General features: G+C 39.5%; 1 protein-coding gene across 4 annotated transcripts in view; it reads right to left on the reverse strand.

Moving 5' to 3' along the window:
* KIT (KIT proto-oncogene, receptor tyrosine kinase) overlaps positions 1-24,784 on the reverse strand; it is an 83,557-nt gene that overhangs the window by 21,991 nt on the left and 36,782 nt on the right. For all 4 annotated transcript variants that reach the window (XM_033214652.1, XM_033214650.1, XM_033214649.1 and 1 more), the window contains exons 2-7: positions 22,721-22,990; positions 19,906-20,187; positions 18,704-18,840; positions 15,021-15,189; positions 11,319-11,508; positions 9,091-9,206 (exon numbers count right to left, since the gene is read on the reverse strand). In XM_033214652.1, the coding sequence (XP_033070543.1) occupies positions 9,091-9,206; positions 11,319-11,508; positions 15,021-15,189; positions 18,704-18,840; positions 19,906-20,187; positions 22,721-22,990 (1,164 nt within the window). The remainder of the gene's footprint in view (positions 1-9,090; positions 9,207-11,318; positions 11,509-15,020; positions 15,190-18,703; positions 18,841-19,905; positions 20,188-22,720; positions 22,991-24,784) is intronic.

Below are 24,784 nucleotides of genomic sequence, written 5' to 3' on the forward strand. Positions count from 1 at the left end.
TTTAGATTTGTGGGTCATAGGTCTTTCCTGCAACTCAGTTCTGCAGCTGTAGGACAAATGTGCTCACAGACAATATATAATCAAATAGGCATGGCTGTTTTCAATAAAACTTTCCTTGTGGGCACTAACATTTGAGTTGCACTCTCATGTCTCATGAAATCTCCTGATTTTTTTCAACCACTCAAAAATAAGTTCAATAACGTTCTTAGTTTGTGAGCCATTCAAAAACAGGTTATAGGCTGGGCACAGTGGCTCACGCCTGTAATCCCAGCACTTTGGGAGGCCAAGGCAGGAGGATCACTTGAGGTCAGGAGTTCAAGACCAGCCTGGCCAACATGGTGAAACCCTGTCTCTACTAAAAATACAAAAATAAGCCAGGCATGGTGGCGGGTGCCTGTAATACCAGCTACGCAGGAGGCTGAGGCAGGAACAGTGCTTGAACCTGGGAAGTGGAGGTTGCAGTGAGCCAAGACTGTGCCACTGTACTTCAGTTCAGGCGACAGAGCAAGATTCTGTCTCAAAAGCAAAAAACAAAACAAAACAAAAACAAGCTACAGGCCAATTTTGGCCAGCAGACTATAGTTCTACCAACCCCTGTTCTAAATAGCAATCAAAAAGATATCCCAATCGCGAGAGTATGTTGAAAAATGGTGAAACTACTTGGAGAGAGATTTCTTCAGCCAGAATCACTGTTCAATTTACAGGAGCACTGTTGCTGTATCACCCAGCCGTGGGGAAGAAGACCTGTACACACATCACAATTCCACTCTGCTTGCTGCCGAGGAGTGCAGGCATGGGACAAAGTCTCCTTTTTCCTACTCTGGAAAAGTAGCTAATTCATTTTGCCACATAATTCAGAAGTGGAGAAGACGAGTATTGACAGAATGCCCATGGAAACATTAAGTCCCTATTCTTGGATTAATTTAAATTTCACTACATTACAGGTGACCTACCATACATCTGTAAATGAAGGAAGCTAATTTGATGTAAAAACAAGGGGCTCAATTGAAAAGAAAATCTCCACATAGTAGAAGTTCCACAGTATAAAGGGGGCCACTCAATGCTTTCAGCAAAGTCTATGTATCCAAGCTTGGAGTCAATTCCAGCAGAAGTTTATATGGCTACATACCTAAACCTGTTTCTCCTGCTTTTCCACCATCAATATAAGAAAATAGCCAAACCACACAAACGGGGTCAACCAAGGGCTATGGATCCAGACAGGTTACCTAGTTCTCTTACAGGTTCGGTGTTTACATCAAGGCCCCTAAATTAGCAACACACCCACCAGACCAACTTTCTTATGAGATAGGGAGGAGCAGTAATGACACCAACCTTTGAGGAGGGGAAGATGTTTAGCTTAGTTCAGAGCTACATCTGCTAAATTTTTTCAGAACAGAAGAGAATCAAGTTCTACTTTAAAAGTAGGTTGCCATTATATCTTTTTTTTGTTTTCCAATTTAAACATCTGTAACAATTCTTGCCTCCACAGAGATCTCTTTATAAGGAGAAAGAGATATTAGAGTGTCACATCAAAAACAACATTCATAATTCCCAAGCAATTTGAGAACAAAATCTCATTTCAAGTTCAGGAAGAGAAAATAAAAACAGAGTTCAAACACTGTCAGATATCTCAAATGAACACACATTATCTATAAAAAGATTAATGTGAAAACACAAGCAATGATTTTTACATAGATTAGTTACCACACTAAGAAGATGTGAAAATTATTCCTTAATTTAGAACTATCCTGAAAGATAGCACAGTATATCTACCATATCATATGTTGAAGACACAGGGCATGAAAGATAACGACAGATGATAACCTTATTAACTTCTAGTCACTTAAGCAAGGTCACTCGTTAGAAATTAAACAAGATAATTGTAAACTTTAAATAATCATCTGACAGGTTTCTTTTAAAATTCAGTCATATCATTTCAAAGTCCCACCTCACTCCCAGATGTCTCAAAATTGCATCACGCATGGGCTAGAGAAATTATAAAAGATCCATACACTGAGATGCCAAAATGATGTTATAGAAAGCCATTCACAATGCTTTTGTTGTGCAGTGCCAAAAATCTAGGTTATAAAGCAATATGATCTCATTTTTATTAAAAAAAGAATGGTCTGGAGGAATATATAATAAATAATATTAGTAATGGTAATCCATAAAAAGTAAAGAACATAAAAAGTAAAAATAAACTTAAAATGATTTTTATTTTTGCTTATTTACATTTTCTAATTGTTCTACCCTTCACATAATGCTTTTGTAATAAGAAAAAATTGTTTTAATTTAAAAACATATGTGGTATACAAATGTTCACACAAACCAAGCTATGTTCCAGTTACTGTTGCAGCCTTAGAGCAAACTCTCAAAAGCAAGTAAATAAATCAGAAAGGAGTCCTATTCAGCACTTTATTTAATGTTTAAAAATTCTAATTATTTAATATAAGAGGAAGTCACTCTAATAGAATCCACCTAATGGGGGAAAACACTGAAAAGCAAAGACTTTCAAGCAAAAATCAACAGCAAGTCTTCAAATTTGTGGCCTCTAACACAAGTATGGTTTGGACACGCATGTTTTTGAAAGGTCCCACCATTTTTTTAAAAAATGGAAATAAAAAGCTAATAGGTTATAAGTGGTGGGAAGACATTTCCATCTTCCAAAAAAGTTGAAGTTCTAGTAACTTCGCTCTTTTTTGTGAGGATCTTCCTGAAGGGCACAGTGGCCTTAAGGACCAAATCTGAGCAGTCCTTGCAGGCAAGACTGCCATTATTATTTTACTCTGGATAAGGGTACTTGGAGATTCCAGTTAGGTGGGTAATCCGGAGAGCTGGCAAACAGGTGAAGTCATCTATATGGCTGGCTTCCCAGGTCTATGATACAGTTTGAATATTTGTCTCCTTCAAATCTCATGTTTAAAAACTGATCCTGAATACTGGAGGTGGGGCCTGATGGGAGGTGTCTGTGTCATGGGGACAGATCTTTCTTTCATGATTAGCTTGGTGCTGTCCTAGAGGGAATGAGTGACTTATCGCACTATTAGTTCCCTCGAGATCAGAGTTTTAAAAACAACCTGGCACCCTTTTTCTCCTCTCTCTCTCGTGCCACACGATGCCTGTTCCCCTTCCCCTTCCACCACGAGTGGAAGCTTCCTGAAGCCCTCACCAGAAGCACATGTTTCTTACAGCCTGCAGAACTCTGAGCCAAATAAAACCTCTTCTCTTTATAAATCACCCAGCCTTGGGCTTTTTTTTTTTTTTTTATAGCAACACAAATGCACTGGCAGTAGTCTACCTGTGATCACTTCTGGTTGGCTGGCCAAAAGCTAGTTGGCTATGTGCTTTATCTGCAGGAGTTTCTCCCTAGAATTGGTTCAGCCATCCATAACTGGATTTAACTATGACCAAAAATACTAAAAGGCAGCCCAGACTTTGCAAACACGGTCAAAGGGTATCTTTCTCATCAAGAGGCCTTATTCTGGGTGATTTATTGCTTTGGCTGATTTTGGTATACTGTATGACCTATAAATAATTGCTAACAACAGATAGGATGTTAATTATATGATGCAATGATTTAGAATAATACATTATTTAACATTTCCTTAAATTGTTTCTCAACTCCCTGTTAACACCCTTCCATAAATGCAGTGAAATTGGTGACTTCTGAGTTAATTTGGTGCACTTCAGCAGCCATTTGGGTTTCAATCTAGCTCAACATTAAATGCATCCTAAGTAAGGCTAATGATCAAAGGGAGCCCTTCAGTTCTCAATGTCTGCCTCCCCATCACCACCACGTGAGGATCACAGTACTCCTACTGCACTGGCTGAAGTTCGTCATTAAAGGATAAGCCTTTAAGATGGGAAAGAGATCTATTTATGATCCCTAAATACCATTTGCCACATATTTTAAATGCATAATACCGCCCTGGAAATGCTACCAGATCATGTTTTGAACTATCCACTTTAAGGTTACAGGATCTTCTTAAAATCATTCCAAAGGTTTGAAAAACAACTGGCTTATCATATCAATCATAATTTATTTCTACAATTATGTAAATTACTTCGGGATTCACATGGGTATTTAAAATTAAAGCCAAAATAAACCTACAAAATATGTACTTTACTGATTATCCTTTCAGTCCACTATAAAGTTTGTTATTTATTCAAGAAATACGAGATGGAGTGGGAAAAAAGGCCAAATGGATATATTAGGATTAAAGTGCATATTTGGCCTTTTATTTGTCCTGGATCTGGCAAAAAACCTCATTGTGTGACATTTAATATAACCAAAGAGGCCACCAGTTCCTAAATAAGTAGCATAAGCTACCCATAGCATCTTGGCAATGTCATTTTTTCTAGTATTTCCAATAATTTTGGAAAGGGTAATGCCTATTAAGAAAGCACCTTGAGGTAAGTTTTCAAAATTCTACTTTTTTCCTGATTTTCATTTCCAAGAAAAACAAATCACCATTTTCACTGAAGGATATCAAACACTTCAGATTTAAGAACTTGATTTCTATACACATCTTGGATAAGCAATTCCAAAAGTAATTAGAGTAATGCAAATTCAATGCAGATATAATCACTAATTTTTGGTTTTGCTTTGTTTTTTAATGAAAATTCCTATCAGTTTCCACTAGAAGTTCTCAAAGATGGCAAGCATGTTATAGCTCTTGGCCATTATAAACCACCTTAAATGTCACTGAGTCAGTTCAACACGTCCATGTAAATCATGGCTTGATTAAAGAGGTTAGAAACAGTATTAGAACATTTAAGCTTAACATGTTGTTATATACTGATTTTCTTAACATAAATTGTCAGAGCACAATATTTTTTTAAAGTCTACCATATAAGCAGTTAAAACATGCCCCTTCCCCACATTCAATATACTAAAATTTTCATGTGGAATTTTCAAAACAAACAGATTTTTCAACCGCCAAACATTTAACCAGGCCAAATCAAGGATTTCACTAGCATTTCTTGCAGATGAATCTATTAAGCAATTATGCATTAGTGTCACAGAGTAAAAGTAGGCTGAATTTCGGCACTATGCATTCATTATTCTGATTTTTATCAATTCTGATTTTTGCAGAACACAATCCCTTTTGTCCTTGAAGTTGAGCTTATTTACAAAATAAACCATACAGTACACCTACATATGTAACTGGCTCAGCTAACATGATGTCAAAAAGGCCACAACTATCCTAAGTTTAAAACTGTAAAATTATTTTAGCTTTTGATTTTAAAATTTAACATGAAAAAAATCCTACCTCAAGAGCTAAGCGATGAGGATGCAAAATCATGAGAATGATAGAATGAACTCTGGGGACCTGGGAAGAAGGGTGGAAGGCGGGTGAGGGATAAAAGACTATACATGGGTACAGTGTACACTGCTTGGGTGACAGATGCACCAAAGTCTCACAAATCACAATGAAAGAACTTATCTATGTAACTAAAACCCACCTGTTCCCCAAAAACTACTGAAATAAAATTTAAAAGAATACTACCACATAATAATGTTAACTAGAATTTTTTTCAATTAAAAAATCAACAAACAAATCAGCTAACTATATCTGTAAAGAGCAACTGTGACATACCTCAGAGACAGTTTAAAGCTCAAACATAAATGCTACTACCCCGTCCAAACGTTTGGCAATCAAGAAATCCAATGTGTTAAGTAAGTGAAATAAATGCCTTTGTCAATTTGCTATTTGTAACAAACTGACATCAAGGAAAAGACCTTCTGAAGAGCTTAACTTGAGGTCAGGACCAACATGATCCTCATCTGTATATCCAGTGAAATACAGTGGGACCTCAGGAAGTGCTAGGTGGGTATTAAGAGACCCACACTCCAGAATGCAGAAAAGGCCTCCTACCTACAGGGAATCCAAGAAGATATCCTTTTGGAAGGTTAACAACATATCCTATCTAGTTTCAAATAGGCATGGGTTCACCAGCAGCACTGATTAAAACTGAGCCTGCTGGAATGGCAAATTAGCCTGGTAAGTAAAATAGTAGCAATTTTATCCCTGCCACAGAAAAGTCAGAAACACCTTCCTGAGGTCAGTATCTCAAGACCAACTGGCAGACCACACACTGGCAAATGGAAGCATGAAAAAGGAGGAAAAGAGACACATCTAAACGCCCCTTTGGACTTAAAGCCAGGGAAACAGCAATAACACAAAGCACCTTGCTTTATAAAATTCCCAACCACTGAGCTCTCAAAGTGAGGTCTGTGGAGTGGGCCCCACCCACAGTCTGCTGTTGTTGGTGCATAGGAGATAAATAAGAAACTCAGAAGAAGCCCTGAGGAGGAGCAATTTGACAGAGAGTAATTTTTATATCTATTGAATCTAAAACATAGAAAAACCCGAGCTTGTATTTTGTATATCGCTGTTCTTTTTCATTTCACTTTTCTAGTAATTGGTTTTTACTATATTTTACAAGAAGTATTGATCCACAATGAATTGGGAATCTTAGAAAAGAAAGTCTTTTACCATAGAAAGGTTGAGAAGCATCACACAAGAGCAGCCACAATAAAATTCTGTTATGAATATGCATATTATGCTTGCAAGGATATGGATTTACCTCCAGTCATCCCTTAAACGAGATGAACATTAAGACTTTTCAGAAGCAAGTAATTTTGTCCATGGATAATATACTAAGCTCTGTATACTACAACTTTTTTTTTTTTGAGACGGACTCTCATTCTGTCACCCAGGCCGGAGCGCAATGGTGCGATCTCAGCTCACTGCAACCTCTGTCTCCAGGATTCAAGTGATTCTCCTGCCTCAGCCTCCCAAGTAGCTGGGATCAAATGCACTCATCACCACACCCAGCTAAATTTTTGTATTTTTAGTAGAGAAGGGGTTTCACCATGTTGGCCAGGCTGGTCTTGAACTCCCAACCTCAGGTTATCCACCTGTTTTGGCCTCCCAAAGTGCTGGGATTACAGGTGCGAGCTACCACGTCCAGCCTCTATATACTATTACTTTCTGATTCACATTGAAATTAATCTAGAGATACTTGAATTGAGGGCCAGTGAAATGCTATGTAATCAAAACTGTTTGCTGGAACTCAGATAATAATTAATGTTTCCCTTGGAAAGGGAGAACTGTGTGATCAAGTAAGTTTGGGATATATACTTCCTATCCCATGGCCCCCTCAGGCAAAGTCACATCAGCACATTAGGATTCTGGGAAGGCCCAGTAATAAAGATATGTGTTTAATTACATGAATGTGACCTTCTTCAACTAAACTCGTATGAATGTCTTATTCAGAAAACACAATTTTTGAAATGCTCATATAGTCAAAAGACTCTGGATTAGCAATCAAAAATCTGTCCAGTTATTTCTTTTCTTCATTTATAAATGGCTCACACCACCCACCCTACCGTCTTTCCTGAGCTGTAGCATCAAATAAGACAATTATGTAAAATCACTTCATACAGGTTGAGCATTGTGGCTCACTCCCATAATCCCAGTGCTTTGGGAGGACAAGGCAGAAGGATCGCTTTAGTCCAGGAGGTCAAGACCAGTCTAGGCAACAAAGCAAGATCCCCGTCTCTAAAAAACATTTAAAAATTAGCTGTATGTGGTGGTGCATGCCTGTACTCCCAGCTATTTGGTAGGCTGAAGCAGGAGGATCTCTTGAGCCCAGGAGTACAAGGATATAGTGAGCTATGATCACTCCAGCTTGGGTGACAGACACAGACGCTGGCTCAACATGTTTGTCAACATGTTTGAAAACAAAAACATGTTTGTCTCAAAATCAAACAAACAAACAAAACATCTAGCTGGGAGCGGTGGCTCATGCCCACAATCCCAGCACTTTGGGAGGCCGAAGCAACTGATCACTTGTGGTCAGGAGTTCAAGACCATCCTGGCCAACACGGTGAAACCCCATCTCTATTAAAAATACAGAAATCAGCTGGGTGTGGTGGCACGCCTATACTCCCAGCTACTCAGGAAGCTGTGGCAGGAGAATCACTTGAACCTGGGAGGTGGAGGTTGTAGTGAGCCGAGATCATGTCACTGCACTCCAGCTGGGGAGACAGAGCAAGAGACTCTGTCTCAAAAACAAAAACAAAAAAAACAAAACCACAACACTTTGTACAGAAAGTAAGCTCCTTTAAGACAAGGAATTGGCCCCAGTCCTTCGTTCCCACAACTCCCTATAGCCCAACACACATAAAGTGCCCACCTCCTAAGCTCTTCTCTATGAAATATTCCAGGTGTCTCCTCATCCTCCACACACCCAGGAAAACCAATTCTGATAGTCATTTGTTGGGCCACTCCCTTGGAATTCCTAGTCTTTGGGGGCCTCCCCTGCCCTAGCAGGTATGGTGTGGCAGGCACCTTCCTTAGAAATGCACACAGGGCCCAGAGTGGAGCCAGGAAGAAGCCCTGCACTTGGCAAAAGCTCTAGCTCATGATCGGGCTCCCTTGGCCTCAACTTCAGAGCAGACATTTCTCTAAGAAGTGGTGGGCTGTAGGAGTGGGGTAGGTGGGACCCCACAGATGCCCATGGCCATGCCCATCTCCCATCTTAAACCATCTGCTACCTTCTCCCACATACCACATGGTACTCAGTAGTGAGCCATAGGCCTGTCAATATTGCATTTGTCTCAGTGGAAGAACAATCTAAACACAAATAACATCACGGCCTCAAAAGAGATGGCACTGTAACAAAGAAATCGTGTCAGGGCTCAATAGCATCTCTTTCCTAATATAGTAATTCAGCTCCTATTCAACCACTAGCCCCCGCCATTCCAACAATCAATAATAATACATTTTCCCTCAAACAACCGTTATGGTCAACTTCTATGGCTCCTTTGTTTACTTCAAAGGCAGCACACAGAATTTGAGCACCTTTAACAAGGTCCTGTGGTCAGTGAAATGTAGGACAAGGAACTGGTTTTTTGACACACTCTAACCACCAAACCATGAAGTCTCTGTGAAGGTCAAGATTATCATGAAACGTTATTCACACAGAACACAAGTTGAGTCCTTGCAGCTGTTACAAACACAAGCCACAACTTTAAAAGAATAAAGAATTAAAAGATAAGGAGCCCTTCATGTTACTTACTATTCACATAAACATTAAATGCTATGGAAGCATTGACGTCAGAATTGGACACTAGGAATGTGTATGTGCCTCCTTCAGTGCCTTTTAATCTGGTTAGATGAAGTTCACTTACGTATCTACAAAGAAAAGACAATTAATCAATCACCTGTGGATAGTCTGCCTTGGAAGGCATGTCTTTTTCAGTTTCTACCTGGAAATCTATGCCTGTTTGAGGAAAAATATAACTCATTTAATTCAGTAAATATTAGCAAAATCCACATTAACAAATACACACACGCGCACACACATATTCCATCTGGGACAAACACCTGTTGTGAGAGAACACAGAGTGGGGAAAGTTAAGCACAAAGGTAACCTGACAGAGGCTGCAGCCTTTCCACTGGCCCACCACCTCCCCCTTCCCCCACCACTCCGGGCTGTCCTCATACCACTTCCTCCCCTGCCCATGGTGCTGCAGGAGCCTGCTCTCCACAGTGTCCCGAACTTGCCTGCTCTGCATGCACATGCTCACTGCCCTCACACAGACACTCTGGGCCCTCAGCGAGGTCCACGCTGCTCACCTTCCTTCTTGCAACACCCCCATCTCCTGGTTTTCCTCCACCCCGGAGATTCTCAGTGCTCCTGGTAGTATCTGCTGCTCAAGCTTCTGACTTCTTGCAAGGCCACCATATAGGGCTGTGTACACTGAGCACCCTACCATCCTGTCGGGGTTACTGGCAGGGGCTCCGATGTACATGTGTCACCCTGGGCAGCCCATGACACACACGATCCACATGGGCCACAACACCAACTTGCCATAGGCGGTGTTTCGATTCTCACACTGTGCGAGCTCCCTGGGCAGCCCACTCTCTCACACTGAGCTACTCGCTGCTGGCCCACAACCTTCACGTCTTTACCTCCAGTGCAGGGTTCTCTGTACCATGTCTCCTCTACAGAGCTACTTTCACGCCCCCAAACCCTTGACTGTAGCCTTCTCCCAAGGATTGCCCTTGCGCGGTCCTTGGAAGAAGCTGACTGTACAGCCAGGTCTACAGTCAGTAAGTGACTGACAGCCAGAGAGGTGCAAAAGCCCCGCTCAGCTCCTGGTTAAGACTGAGGTTTGGGGTCATCTGAGCCACATCCTTATTTGCCTCCCTTCCCCCTCACCCCTCCTCCCCTACTCCCTGGTCAGTCTCTATCTCCCTGCATAAGTCACTTGCCTCAGAATCCCTGTCTCAGGCTCTGCTTCTAGGGCGTTTGACCTAATATACTTCCTACCTGAACAATCCCACTCAAGATCCCACTATCAATCTTAAATCCAACAAACCGCAAACCGAAGTCACTGTCTTTCCTCAGAAACTTGCCCCTCCGCCTCCTCCTCCTCTCCCTGAATGGTCTCTCACCACCCAACCTAAAGCCATCTTCAACTCCTCCCTGCCTCTCCTGCCCTCTCAATCACCCGGAGACCTCCCAAATCTATCCTCTTCCCTCCAACCTTTAGTCCTTGGCCCGGGACGCTATCATCTCTCACCCATATTTTTCCAACAGTCAACAGTCCTGACTGGAAAAAGAGAGCAAAACCCTATCCGGGTACTTAGCCCTTATTAGCCATTCCGTCTTGGTCAAATTACTTCACCCCTCTGTACCTCTGTCTCCTCTTCTATAAAAATGGTGGGAAATAAGAATGCCTACTCACAACGTCTGTGAGGCTTCAGGTCAGTGGGTGAATATATGTAAAGTACTTAGAACCATGCTTCAGAAAAAAGCACTTATGTCTTACCTGAAGTATTACTATTGTTACTATTTTTACTATAATGTTTTGAGGGTCAAATGAGAGGTCTAATGTAAAAGAACACGGGTTCATTGCCTGAAGCGAAGCTATTTGGCTCTTAGTTTTCGTAGAGCTTTAAGAAACAATTGTAAGTATTAACTTCCCTTTTTCTCTGAAGAGACTTGCTGTATCCCGAGTACATGCCAGTTACTGCTTTGAGCTACGCTCAGATCTCTAGAAAATTGTCCTCCATTTTACAAGTGAGAAAACTGAGGCACACAGGTGTGTGTGTGTGCACATGTGCATGCTCTAAACACACAACAAAATGGAATACTAGGATGAGGACACAGGAGGCAGCCCCAGACTTTCTTCTTTACCAGGTATCTTCTTGTGGATTTATGGGTTACAGAAATAATCTGATAAGCCCCGTGGAAAAGGGGGTAATGTGTAATCCCCTAGGGCAAGGTCTGTTTCTTACCTGATATTACTTTCATTCTCAGACTTGGGATAATCTTCCCATTTATCAGTGAAGGTTCTGTTCATATAGATCCACTGCTGGTGTTCAGGTTTGGGGAATGCCTCATATTCAACAATCAAATCTACATTTTCTCCATCATTTACAAATACTGTAGTGTTTATCATGGGGAAGATATTAATGAATCCTTTATCTAATTAGAATGAAATAAGACAGAAAGAAACCATTACCTACAACTACTGGACAAAAAAACAGAACCTCATCTTGGAATTACAAAGATAATTGATTGATTTCCAGTATTAATTGGCAGTAAGAGCATTTTAACTAGCCGTTTTCCATTTTATTCTGCTCTTGTAGAATCTGTCACAAGTGAGAAAGGATACACATTTGAAATACTGATTCTTCCATCTCCCTCTCTTAAGCAATCCTCTTAAAGATTGTCACCATCTTAAAAGTCTTCTAAATCTACTAGTCTTGATGTTTATTAGGTTAAAAAATATTTGGAATAAATAGAGAGTTCATACACAGACCCAATATAATTGTATATGTGATAAGGTATCATAAATCAAGGGAAAAAAAGCGAGCCCTAATGTTTAATAAAAATGTTCAAAGAATGTTCTTTAGTATTGAAGAAAAATAACCTTAGGTCTTCTTACCATATATCACAGATAAATCAAAGAGCATTTTAACAATAAAATGGTATTTTTAACTAAATAACAGAATTGACTCCTATGAAACTTCTACAGAGGGGGCAGTTTTCTAGGCATTTTAGAAGCAACAGAAGAAAAACATCATAAAAGGCAAATTTAAATCCATAAATATTTTTAAATGTCTATATAGTAAAATAATGTAACAGGAAAAAGAGAAGAATAAAATGTAGAAAAAATGTTTAGCTAAACTAGTAATTAAAATAAGACATCACTTTTCACTTATCAAAAATAGCAAAACTAATTTTAACTAAACTCAATAATTTTGCCAGTGTGGTAAAAGTAGCATGCTGCATTACACACTGTAAATTGGCACAATTCTTTCAGGAAGCATTTAGCAATATAGATTTTTTAAAAGTATCTATTCCTTGATCAAATCTTGTAATTTCAGTAGGAGAACTCTTCCTAACATGAGATAGATAGCTACAGGCCAAAAAAAAGTGCTTTTTACACTATTAAACGCTATTATAATTTTTAAAATGGCAAAACAGAACTAGTTAAATAAATAATGGAGTCCTTAGAAAAGGTTATATGATAATATTAAAAAGATCTTGGCCGGGCGCGGTGGCTCAAGCCTGTAATCCCAGCACTTTGGGAGGCCGAGACGGGCGGATCACGAGGTCAGGAGATCGAGACCATCCTGGCTAACACGGTGAAACCCCGTCTCTACAAAAAAATACAAAAAACTAGCCGGGCGACGTGGCGGGCGCCTGTAGTCCCAGCTACTCGGGAGGCTGAGGCAGGAGAATGGCGTAAATCCGGGAGGCGGAGCTTGCAGTGAGCTGAGATCCGGCCACTGCCCTCCAGCCTGGGCAACAGAGGGAAACTCCGTCTCAAAAAAAAAAAAAAAATCTTGAAAAAGAAAGCAATAAAGTAATTGCTAACATTATCTTTGTGGCCACCATTTATGTGCTTACTACGTCCTTAAGAACTGCTTTAAGTACTTTAGCATACCTTTTACTTAATAATTGTGACACTTAGTCTTTTTTTGTTTTGTTTTGTTTTGTTTTGTTTGAAACAGGGTATCCCTCTGTTGCCCGGGCCGGAGCACAGTGGCACAATCACAGCTCACTAAAGCCTCGACCTCCTGAGTTCAAGCAATCCTCCTGCCTCAGCCTCCCAAGTAGCTGCAACTCGGGCATGTGTCACCACGCCTGGCTAATTTTTGTATTTTTGGTAGAAATGGGGTTTCACCATGTGGCCCAGGCTGGTTTCAAACTCCTGGGCTCAAGAGATCTACCGGCCTCAGCCTCTCAAAGTGCTGGGATTACAGGCAGAGCCCCCAATTCAAAACCAGGTAAAATGTTAACAGCTCTTGTCACAAAACCAATAACAAAGAAAGGGTAACTTTGTGAGATGATGAATACGTTAATTTCTTTCACTATAGTAATCTTTTTACTATCTATATGTACCCCATAACATCATGTGTATCTTAAAAATATACAATAAAAAAAATTATTTCTTAAAAAAAGAGTGATCCCAAAGCCTTGTTCTCTTCATCACTCCATGATGGATCCAAATCCTCCTCCCAGCCACTAAAAAATTACTTTTCTCTTTGTCTCCTCCTGTTCCTGTTCCACCCCAACCCATTCTCAAAACCATACAAAACCAGATTCAGGTTTCACAGTCACAAGTCCTTCCAGTCATACAGTGATAATTCTTGGAAAGTGATGAATGGATTTTAAAAATCCGATTACATACAACAATGTTCTCAAAACATCCTTACTAATTGCTTTCTGGAGCTGAAGCTGATATATCAACATGCTCCCTAATCAACTTAGCAAATTAGTGCTTATGGAGTTTAATATTTTAAAAGCATAGCCTTCTATTCAAATTAATAAATGGTTCACAATCATGTTTAGGAACAAAGTAGTACACTTTCTGTGTGCTGACTATAATTGCAAGTAAAGTATCTTTTCCATGTTCAGTCTAGGGAGAAACTTTCCATTATAACATGGGCAGAAACGCCAAAATTTTACGAGATTATTGTGGGATAATCATAAAGCTTTAATATTGCCACATAAATTATTGAAGAAATTTGGTGAGGCGGGGAAAGAGATGAAAACAAATACTGCATCACTTTTTACTGTTTTTGATAAAGAATTTTGCCACCCTAGAAATATTTAATGAAAGTCAAGCACTAGGAACATGGCTGTACTAAAAAGACAGAAAAATGGATTAAATTCAAACAATATTCAAAAGACAAAAGAAAATTGTAAACAAAGTAATTTAAAAATAATTATTAATCTCAGTAAATCAAAAGCATGAAGAAACTCACTACGCTCTGCTCTCTTTAAATAGATGCTTGCAAAATAAATATTTAGTGAAATTTCTAGAGTAGAGAAGATAAGGCTAAACCAATTGTGCATACCAGATATGATGGGGCCCGGGGACAGATCACCATGTTGTAGTTTATGCTTTGTAGAACCAAAGACCTGTGTCCCCATGTCACTCCTTCCTGAAGGTTTATGCTATTATCTTTATGCTTAGAGAATAGGTGAGAAGGAGGTAGGGCATACTAGGGAGGAAAAGTCCAATTCAGTCCTTACCACAAGGAACTGGAGCTGATGAGTGGCAAAACAGTAAACCAAGGGGCAGAGCCCCTACCAGAAGTTTCAGAGAAATACTTCAGGCTCTAAGCATTTGTGATCCTTGATAAATTCTACATCCATTTCCAAACTCAAGTCATTCAGCGAGCACTAGCTTTTTTGAAAAACCTCAACTTTTGTTTGTTTGGTGGGGAAAGGAGGGTGGGGTGCACAGAGAATAATAGGTTTGAACAATTTTAGTAACAGCTTTCCACTTTCCTCCAATAAACTGGTAGAATTGGGTTTTGTGCTTTCATTGCAAGAGGCTACAATAATTTTCATTCATTCATTCAGTGATAACAAAATTCTAAGAATCTGTTCAACATTCCATTTACATAAAAAGGAAACTATCTAGTAATTTCTTCTTTCACTACTGCCAGTAATTTAAACATTCCCATAGAGGTATTTACCTACTACTTCCAAGGTTGTTGTGACATTTGCTGATCCAAAAGTATTATTGGCATAACACATGAACACTCCAGAATCATTAACTCTCGCTGAACTGATAGTCAACGTTGCCTGACGTTCATAATTGAAGTCACCGTGATGCCAGCTATTATATTTCTCCTGTAGTTTAGTCTGCTTGTTTCAGAAAAGGAGAAAAAAAAATAAAGATTACCATATAATTTATATTCAGAATCTTTCCTAGATAAATTAAAAATAGCAGCAATTAACTTCTCCATATTAGCTTTCATTATACGCTACTTAAGTAAGAATAATAAAACGTCATGACAAGTCTGCCATTGGAACACTTCATATTACAGGATTATATTGAAAGACAGACATTATTAATGATTGGGAAAAAATGAAAATTCATTTCTTAACCCTAGTATGTATAATTCCAAATTCTATGCAACGCTAAATTTTAAAAGTTGCTATATATGAAATATTACAGGATACTGATATTTTGTAATATGAGTCAGCATATTTTTGTCCTGTCCTGTTACATCATTTTCTATTCTATGTCCCAACAACTGAGAGCAAACACACTGCTAATATCAATAATGTTCTATTTTATTAAAATTTATTATTTGTAAGAATGAAAACAGAATCACAATGTCAACAACTAGCTAGGAAACTCATCTTGCAGTTCTCACCCAGCAGAATCTTGTGAACCACTGATGGGAGTTTCAAGGTATAAGAGACATCTAAGAACAAGTCCCAAATTATTTAAGCATGAGCTGAAAAGAAAAGGTTGTGCATTTACCCTTGTGATAATACCATCTCACTCATTATTTGTCTGCAGACGAGACATGGAGAGATTTCTCGTATTTAAAAAGTCATGGGGGAAACCATAACATAAGCTACAACAGCTTTCTGAAGAGATTAAAGAAAGTCAAATATAGCTTTCTGCATCTTCCAAATTTTCTGTAATGTACACACACTCCTATCACAATGAGAAAAAAAAAAAAAAAACAACTAAGTAAAGTAAAAGGAGCTAATATTGACATGGAATGAGACCAACAGTGATTCCTTGGCGAGGCTTTGGTAAACCTAATAAAGCATCTGACAGTATTATAAATCAGAAAAATCCTTCTGGAAAGGAGCGTGCCAGGATGTTCATACCCTCTGATCAACTCTAGCAAATTTAACTTGAGGAAATTGCTCAACAGAAAATAAAAGCTCCAACATGTTGGTTGTGGTAAAAACTCAGAAATGACCTAAATGTATATCAAGTATAGCATTATGACTGTAAGAGAGGTGTTTACCTATTTAAAAAGCACAAATTGAATGTACCTTAAAATTGCAATCATGTGATAATATATATGCATAGGGGAAAAGAGAAAAAAATATGAAAAAATGCAGACTATATAGCATTTATAAGGACTAGACACTTGGGACTACTGAGCAGTTGAAATCTGGTAGTCCAAAGTAAGTTGTGCTGTAAACATAAAATATGTCCTGGATTTTGAAGCCTTAGTATTAAAAAAAATGTAAAACATCTCATTAATAATTTTTATGTTCATTACATTATGGAATAATATTTTAGACACACTGGGTCAAATAAAATATATTATTAAAATCGATTTTACCTTTATTTTTTGTAATGTGCCTACTAGAAAATTTAAAATTACACATAAGGTTCATGTATTTCTATTACACAGCATTGCTATCTATGATGGTCGGATTATACCTATTTTTTAATGTTATTATGGTTGTACAAATATTTTTACATTAAAGTAACCACACATAAAAGTTGACTGCTGAAGCTGAATGTTTCAAACTAAAAAGAACAGAAACCTGCTTTGCTGTTAACTAATTGTGAGATCTTAGGTAAGTCAAGAGCATCACTAGGCTTGACTTTTGTTTCTAAAAGGGTATTTGGGGACAAACCTATCTTTAAAGGCTTTTCCAGTGTGTAACACTTTGTAGATTTCCTACTATCCCCTTCTAAGAGAGTCTTCTAATAATTGGCAGAAATGTACCATTTCACAGCATAAGATCAATTGTCAAGAAGATGTAAAAGCAAGGTGAAGCAACATTTTCAAACTGGCTTTTCCCAGTTCATAGTTTTACAGACTTCTCTACAAAGGCAGAGTGACAATGGACAGATAACATACCAAAGTCTCGATTTAAGGTATCTTCCTTCTAGTTCTTTCAAGAGCCCAAGAGTCCACAGCAGAACTCAAACAGGAACACTGAACTTGTCAGCGTCCAAAGGAATAGTGCAGTCAGAAGAGATGCAGCATGAACATCCAAACCCAAAGCCCATAATTTAGGATACTGTCAAAGATTCTGATTATTAGTAAGTAAAAATGCGAGGGTTTAGAGGCATTAAGAAAGCTAACCAACCAAGATTAACAGTATTGAACAAACTCCAAGACTTCCCTGTGCTGAAACAATGGCAACAATGCTAAAAAGTCATTTTACCCTAAATTACATTGTGAGTTAAACTTATTCCAAAGGGTCAGAATAAAATATTATGGATTTTTGAATAATTTGATAGTGCTAATAGTATTCCAAATTAAGCCAAAAGATACCAATAAAAGATTCATGGATGAAACTTGGCAGACAGCCATGAGCCCCATCTGCAAGTCACACATTACATATTGTTTGCACGTGATTTGGTTTTCCTTAACCCTTGGAGGTGCACACTGGGATTTCCCCAAAGAGCTCCTAACACTGAAGGCTTATCTACCAACACCAGTGGATTAATTGGGAATGGCATGCAGGGCTCCTGGGAAAAATGGTTCAGAACAAAACTGCCTGGGGCAATTTAATTTCTCATCTCAAAAAAGGGTAATGTTCAAGTTATACAGACGTTCAAATGTACACCCCGTCTAAATTGTTCTCTCATCTGAAATCAAGGATTATAGAAAGCCAATTAATATGGGATTGTATTCTGTAAGGTTAGCCAAAAATCCATACCTAAGCTATTGTTTTTATTACATTATATGATACAAAAACTAAAATGTTTCTCTGAGTCATTAGTTTGAAAGAATAAGTCTACGGTACAATCCATTCTCCCAGTCAATGGCAGGCTTCATTTAGCAAGATATCATCCACCACAGGTCTACACGAATATCATCACAATGTCTTTGCATTATGGTAATCACCATGGTTATTTGTTTAGCAAAGAGTTTTTTAAACAGGTATAAAACTGCCAAGGTTGAATACGGGGCAGGAGGAGGAAGAGGAAGAGAAAGAAAATACAGTTTTCTGGTGAATATCTGAGACTGTCTATTCTTTTTAAGTATGGAAGTGGCAATGCTTTTCAATATTTTAAATAATCTGGCCTAAACAGTATCAATAATAGTTGAAATCAAAGTATTCATGCAGTTAACCATGTTTTTTAAGTCCCTAACAGAGTTTTTCAAAGAAACAGCATGAAGTAATAACATGAATCTGAAGTTCCCTCAAGTTTCTCAAAATAAATGTATAAAATTAATTTGTTACTAATAATAAATGTATATATCTCCATGTGGAGGTATGAAGGGGGGAAATATGCAATCCCAGCACTCTCCCAGACAATCCACCTCTGACAGACACACTAACCGAGGTAGTTCCAGGACAGACTCTTCTTAAAGAGAAACCTTACCATCTCCCACAGAGACAGAACAATATGTTGAAAAGAATGAAGCAATTCACTCACCTGACTGTTTTCCCTTTTCCACATTGAGTACACAGAACTAGACACATCTTTTATTGTGCACGTCACTGTGAATTCTTCCCCTTCCCTAAGAAGATAGCTTGCTTTGGACACAGACACAACAGGCACAGCTTTGAAGGCTACAATGAAAAGAAATGTGGCCCCTCAAATAATTTGTTGTATTATAGCATGAAATTTTGATTTACCATTTCTCCTCAAATGTGTACAGCTTACTTTGTCATCTTTTAAATAAAATACAAAGCATGGTGCTAACCTATCTGTACTACTTGCATATCTGAAGGTATCAGCAATTAAATCATGCCTCCTTCAAGTAAATTGAGTGAAAATAACAGAAACGCCCACTGTGAGATTATAATGCTTCTGGAAAATGCTTTTTCAAAACCAAGGAGAAGCCCTAGCATAGGGAAGCTGCTTTAATCTTTACTTCAGACAACCTTGATGGTGTCATGGGGATGTGACCAACAACTACTTACATTCTTCCAAGCAAACAGGCATCTTTCTCATGCAAATCCTACCCTGCTCACTTCTGGAAATCCCAGGCTTTAAATAATCAAATTTTCCCTAATTTCAATAAGTACACTTTTTCAAAAGCCTTAGTAAAAACTGTACTCAATAGCTGAATGTCAGCTGGTGTTGAATTAGATGATACCTGAGATTTAAAACCTAGATTATCTTCCAGCTAACGAAATATTCTACATAATGGCACAACAATAGCAAGTTCCACAGTCAACTGGTTTTCCTTCTCAGATCTCAAACAGTTTGAGAATGCATTGCAATTGATCAGCTGAAGGGAAAGCCAATTCACATGTCAATAGCAAATCAAAGAATGAATCATCTGCATGCTAATCTTTTCAACCAACATAATTCAAGCTGCCCAGTGGGTTTCTCTTGGAAGGAATACTTGATGTAATTATGAAACTTTGGGCTGACTTAAGTCAGTCCAGTCTAAATGCCAATCGATGGCAGACACATTAGCCTCTATGAGAGGCAGCTGTGGAACCGCCACACAGGGTCAGGACCATGAAATAAACAAACTCAAAAGCAGATGACATTTTTTGAAGCTGGGGGAACTATGAAGAGCCAGCTCCCTGACTGACTACACTAAGGTGGACCAACGAGGAGAGAAGTCTTCTTTAGATGAGTGAGTTCTCAACTCCCAGAAGTAGATAAGAAACAGCCAGTACCTGGCCTCACTTTCAGGATGAATTTGTCTGACAGCACTGACTTGCCCTCCTGGTCCGCAGAACAATGCAGACAGAGCCGATGGTAGGCGCGTTTCACACTTTTGATCGTGATGCCAGCCTTGGGGTCAGGAACAAACCTCAAGTCCTTGGGAAGAGGCTTCCCCTGGCACCCCTTGAGGGAATAACTGGTCACTTCTGGGTCTGTGAGAGGACAGCGGACCAGTGTGTCGTTGTCTTCTTTACCATACAAGGAGCGGTCAACAAGGAAAAGCTTGGCAGGATCTGTAGAAGCGCATATCCAAAATTAGTACTTGGAATGGCTGGTCACAGACACTGAAAACACTTTTTAAAAGATCTAATATGTTGCCTTTCATGACTAGTGGCACAAATGGCTGCTTTTTTCTGTGTAAACAAAAGCAAAATTTATCCATCTAGTACTATTGAGAATTAACATTTATTAAACGCTTTCCATGTATCACACACTAAGCTTGGACACCATTACACTTAATCTTATTTAATCTTCAAATTGCCCCTCCCGTGATCAGTACTATCATTATTGCCATTTCATAGATGAAACTGCATCATCATAAAAGCAACCCTCCTAAAGTGACATGACCTGGAAATGGCTGATTGGAACTCAAACCCAGGTCCAACAGAGAGCAGCATTTGAGCTCTTAAAACTTCAGGAAAACTTTATTACAACTCCAGGGATCATCCACCAATAAGCCAGTGTGATGATTCCTAGTGAGAGCAGGAAAGTCTTCCTCCTTCTAACCCCTCAGTGCAGGGCCCTTTCCAGGATTTCCCGTCTCCAGAGTCTTTGGGATTCTAAAGAGAATCCAAAAAACTCTCACCAGGCCACCTAGTCCCCATGACAGGTGAGCCTCACTCGATTCATATTCCTCTGAAGAAACATGCAAATGTAACTTCTGGAAATCAAGTTATTTCAAATGCACAAGGGGAGCTTGTGAGCTTCAGGAATGCTGTGACAAATACCGTAGCCCGCCAGGACGCTTGTGAGTGAAAGTGAACACTATTAGTCTTTATGACAGGACACCAGGCACAGACCGGGAGTGGCTCAGGCTGACTGGGGCCTCACAGAAGCCAGACAAACCTAATTCCGTATACACAATATGCTGCCACCCTCTACAGTGTAATGATAATACAGATACATGTTTAGGCCCACAGATTACATTCAAAATCTGTTTTTAAACTGTCCTTTCCATCTGAAAATCAGGTGTTTCACAAACATGAACTTGACATCATTGAAATAGGTTTGTGTTTTATCCTTAACCTTGACCAATTCTGAAAAACAGTTTTCCAAGATAAATTACACATCTCCCAGCCTTACTAATTTATTCTGCAAATAAATGACTTCATGATGGTTGAACTATGTATGGTCCCAGGCCATAGCTAGTTACTGTTCTATCTACTCTTTGTTGGTCACTTGAGTCTAGCTTCTACAATGATGCTCGACCTTCCTTCATTGCCATAACACAGATTACTTAAGTATTCAAACATCTTACATTTGTTATAATTAAGGATAGTTCCAAGATACAGAAGATGACTTTCCCTATAAAGAAAGTCTGTGAGTCCTGTTAGAGTGATTTAACCAATTCAACAGTTTTCCTCATTTACTCAACTGTTATGATACTTCATCGCCACCTGGAAATTGCAGAATGCCTTCCTGAATGTAAAGGACAGCACATGGGTTAGCTCAGCAATTACAGAAGCATGCCCTGAGGCGAAGTGGTGACTTACCAGGGTATATCTCTTTGCAGCTACCTACTTAGGAAAGGACAACTGATAAAGCGGAGAGGCACAGTCAAGCTTTAGAGTCAGCTTTATTCGCTCCTGATGGAGCATGTTAGAATTTGTACCATCCGGGCTCCCTAACAATTATGCAAGGAAGACAAGACAGAATGGATCATCTTATCCAAATACTGTAGTAAGGAACTGAACTCAGGAGTCACCTACGATCTCCAATCTAGAATAAAAGTATCCATTATTCATTCATAATATCATGGATAAGGCCTCTCACTCAGGCCTGTTTCAAAGACAGCCCCAGTCTAGGGACACCGAGAACTAGAAAACAGGACTCTATTTCTCCTCCCGTCACTTGGATATGCCCCTTAAGCTGTCAGTAGATCAGTTTTTACATCAACTACAAGATACACTGCTGCCCAGCATGCCTACTCTTGACAAGGCTATTAAAATCATAGACAAATCACTGAACTTGTCATAGGAAATGAGGCATAGAACTCCAACTACCATATTTATTTTTCTTTTGTTTATAAGAGGTCACAATGTTTTCTACGGACAACTCTACAAAGAACCCATGACAGACATGGGATGTTTAGCTGACCAAGTTATTTTTCTGAAATTTACTCCTTAAGAGTGGGCCACATCTTTTGAAGTGTTGGTCTGGTTAGGCCTTGAGAGGCCTTCGGTTCCCTGAAGTGTTTTTACTAAGTGGGAGTATCTAGTATCTCAAGGCATTAAAATGCAGCTTTCCCAAAGGGCCTAATTGATTCTCAGGGTTTACTCAAAGCACCAGCGCAAATGGGCTAAACCTACTGTAATCTCATTAGGAAAAGTATCACAGTCCTGCAGTCCTCCAGCTGGGGTCATACCCAAAGCCACTATGTATCATATCAAAAGATGGGGGAGAACAGTAAAGAAACATGTGTTTTAGGCTTCCTAGACCCAGCCAGAAATATTTTATCTATGGCTCAGTGATCCATATGTCATCCAAAATTAAGAGCAGGATATTAAATTCTCGAAAGCACAGCATCGCAGAAAGCCAAGCATTTACCTCTAACAAACACGTAAATGGAACTGCTTAAGCCGTGTTTGTTGGTGCATGTGTATTTGCCGGTGTTGGTGGCCTCTGCCTTTTCTGTGATCCATTCATTCTGCTTATTCTCATTCGTTTCATCCAGGATCTCAAAAGTCCATTTGACAAAGCCTGGATCAATGCACAACAGCCTAATCTCGTTGCCCACGTGGACTATTAACTCTGATTTTGCTGGATGGATGGATGGTGGAGACGGTTCCCTTGGACTCACAGATGGTTGAGAAGAGCCTGCCAAGAAAAACAGAATCGTGTTGAGTATGATCGTCTTCCTTGGCGAAATAAAGCACTTATTCCAATACTGAGTTCCATCTTCTGTGTACTCTACAATAAAAATAGGACAAAGCTGCCCTGCTATTTATGGCTGAAAAGAGAGTTCTGCCTAAAATGTCTTAAGTTCATCTGGAAAATTAAGTTATTTTCTCCAACCCTCAATGAATCCTGAGGGTCACATTTGGTCCCCAAGCCAGGATGTGCTGGATGCCACAGCCTTCTCTGGGTTAAACATACAACTGGGTCAAGTTTTCATTCTGAATATGGGCCATCTTCACAGTGTGGACATGCAGACACCCAGCTTAGAAACAACTGAAACAAAATCTCATACTGGGGGGGGCGGGGAACTACTGGCCTGTCACTCTCTCTGGCAGAATGTACATGACCATGACATAGAATAGCTTTTCCTTAAAACTGTGTGAATTCAGTTCTTTCTATATAATTCCCTTTACATGGCAATGTTCATCAAAAGGAGAACTATTCACAAATCTCTAAACACTAAGGCAGAAAATGATACACCTGTTTTAACACCCTAATGCCTAAATAGGTTTCCTAGATAGGAAACTATTTAGTTTATAAAGATGCAAACTTTAGGCTCTGAATATGAAACCTGAACTCTAGAAATTTTACAACAGCCAGTTCATTCAGTCATGCATGCCTCCATGTAATCAAATACCTATTCATTATCATCTACAAAAGCACCATGACAGATGCTGGGGAAAAGTTCATGCTAGTGTGAGACATGATCCTTACATACATTTCAGGGTTTAAAGAACAAACTGCTGGCCAGGTGCCGTGGCTCACGCCTGTAATCCCAGCACTTTGGGAGGCTGAGGTGGGAAGACTGCTTGAGCCTAGGAGTTCGAGACCAGCCTGGGCAACACAGTGAGACCCGCCCCCCACCCAACACATCTACAAAAACTAGAAAAAACATTAGCTGGACATGGTAGTGGGCACCTGTATTCCCAGCTACATGGGAGGCTGAGGCGGGAGATCACTTAAGCCCAGGAGGTCGAGGCTGCAGCAAACTGTGATTGCAACACTGCACTCCAGCTTGAGTGACAGAGTGAGACTCTATCTCTCTTAAAAAAAAAAAAAAAAATAGAACAAACTACTGAAGTAAAACATAGCTATGAGATTTACTGTGAATCTGAAGAAGAAGAGGTGGGCTGGAGTGTAACCATATCATAAAGGCAAAGGAGGAGAAGGAGAAGACGAAAGCATGAAGAAAGGGCTGGCAGTGAAGTGAGCACAGAGCCTCTAGAGTCATTCAGAAACTGGCCTGGCTAAAAAACGGTGCCTTGTGGAGCACGTGACAGGTGAGACTACATGGAGTGAAACCAGATCCACCAAGGGTTCTGAACTTCTGGGTGTAAATTCTGGGAATGTACCTCAGGGACCCTGTAGATTCACTCTAGGTTTTTCAGCAGAGAAGTGACATGCACAATGAGATCCCAGAGAATCAACTAGATTCAAAGAAGTGAGTGAAAAGTGCTAGTCGCAGGCAGAAGTAATGAGAACCTACAGTAAGGAATTCAGAATAAAGACGAAAAGACACCATAGATTGTCAGAGGAAGGACATGTCAGTGGGATGAAAAAGCAAAAGGTTGACTCAGGGAGGACTTCAGTGAGGAGGCAGAAGGCAAGGTCCCCAGGTGAGGTGGGCTTGGGCAGTGTGATAACAAGACTCCCTGGGGGCTCTCAGTGACCTCTTGTAGAATGGTGAGGGGAATGGTCCGGGGAATAGTTCAT

Source organism: Trachypithecus francoisi, unplaced genomic scaffold (genome assembly GCF_009764315.1).
Source record: "Trachypithecus francoisi isolate TF-2019V2 unplaced genomic scaffold, Tfra_2.0 Lachesis_group1, whole genome shotgun sequence".
In the NCBI taxonomy this organism is placed as follows: Eukaryota; Metazoa; Chordata; class Mammalia; order Primates; family Cercopithecidae; genus Trachypithecus; species Trachypithecus francoisi.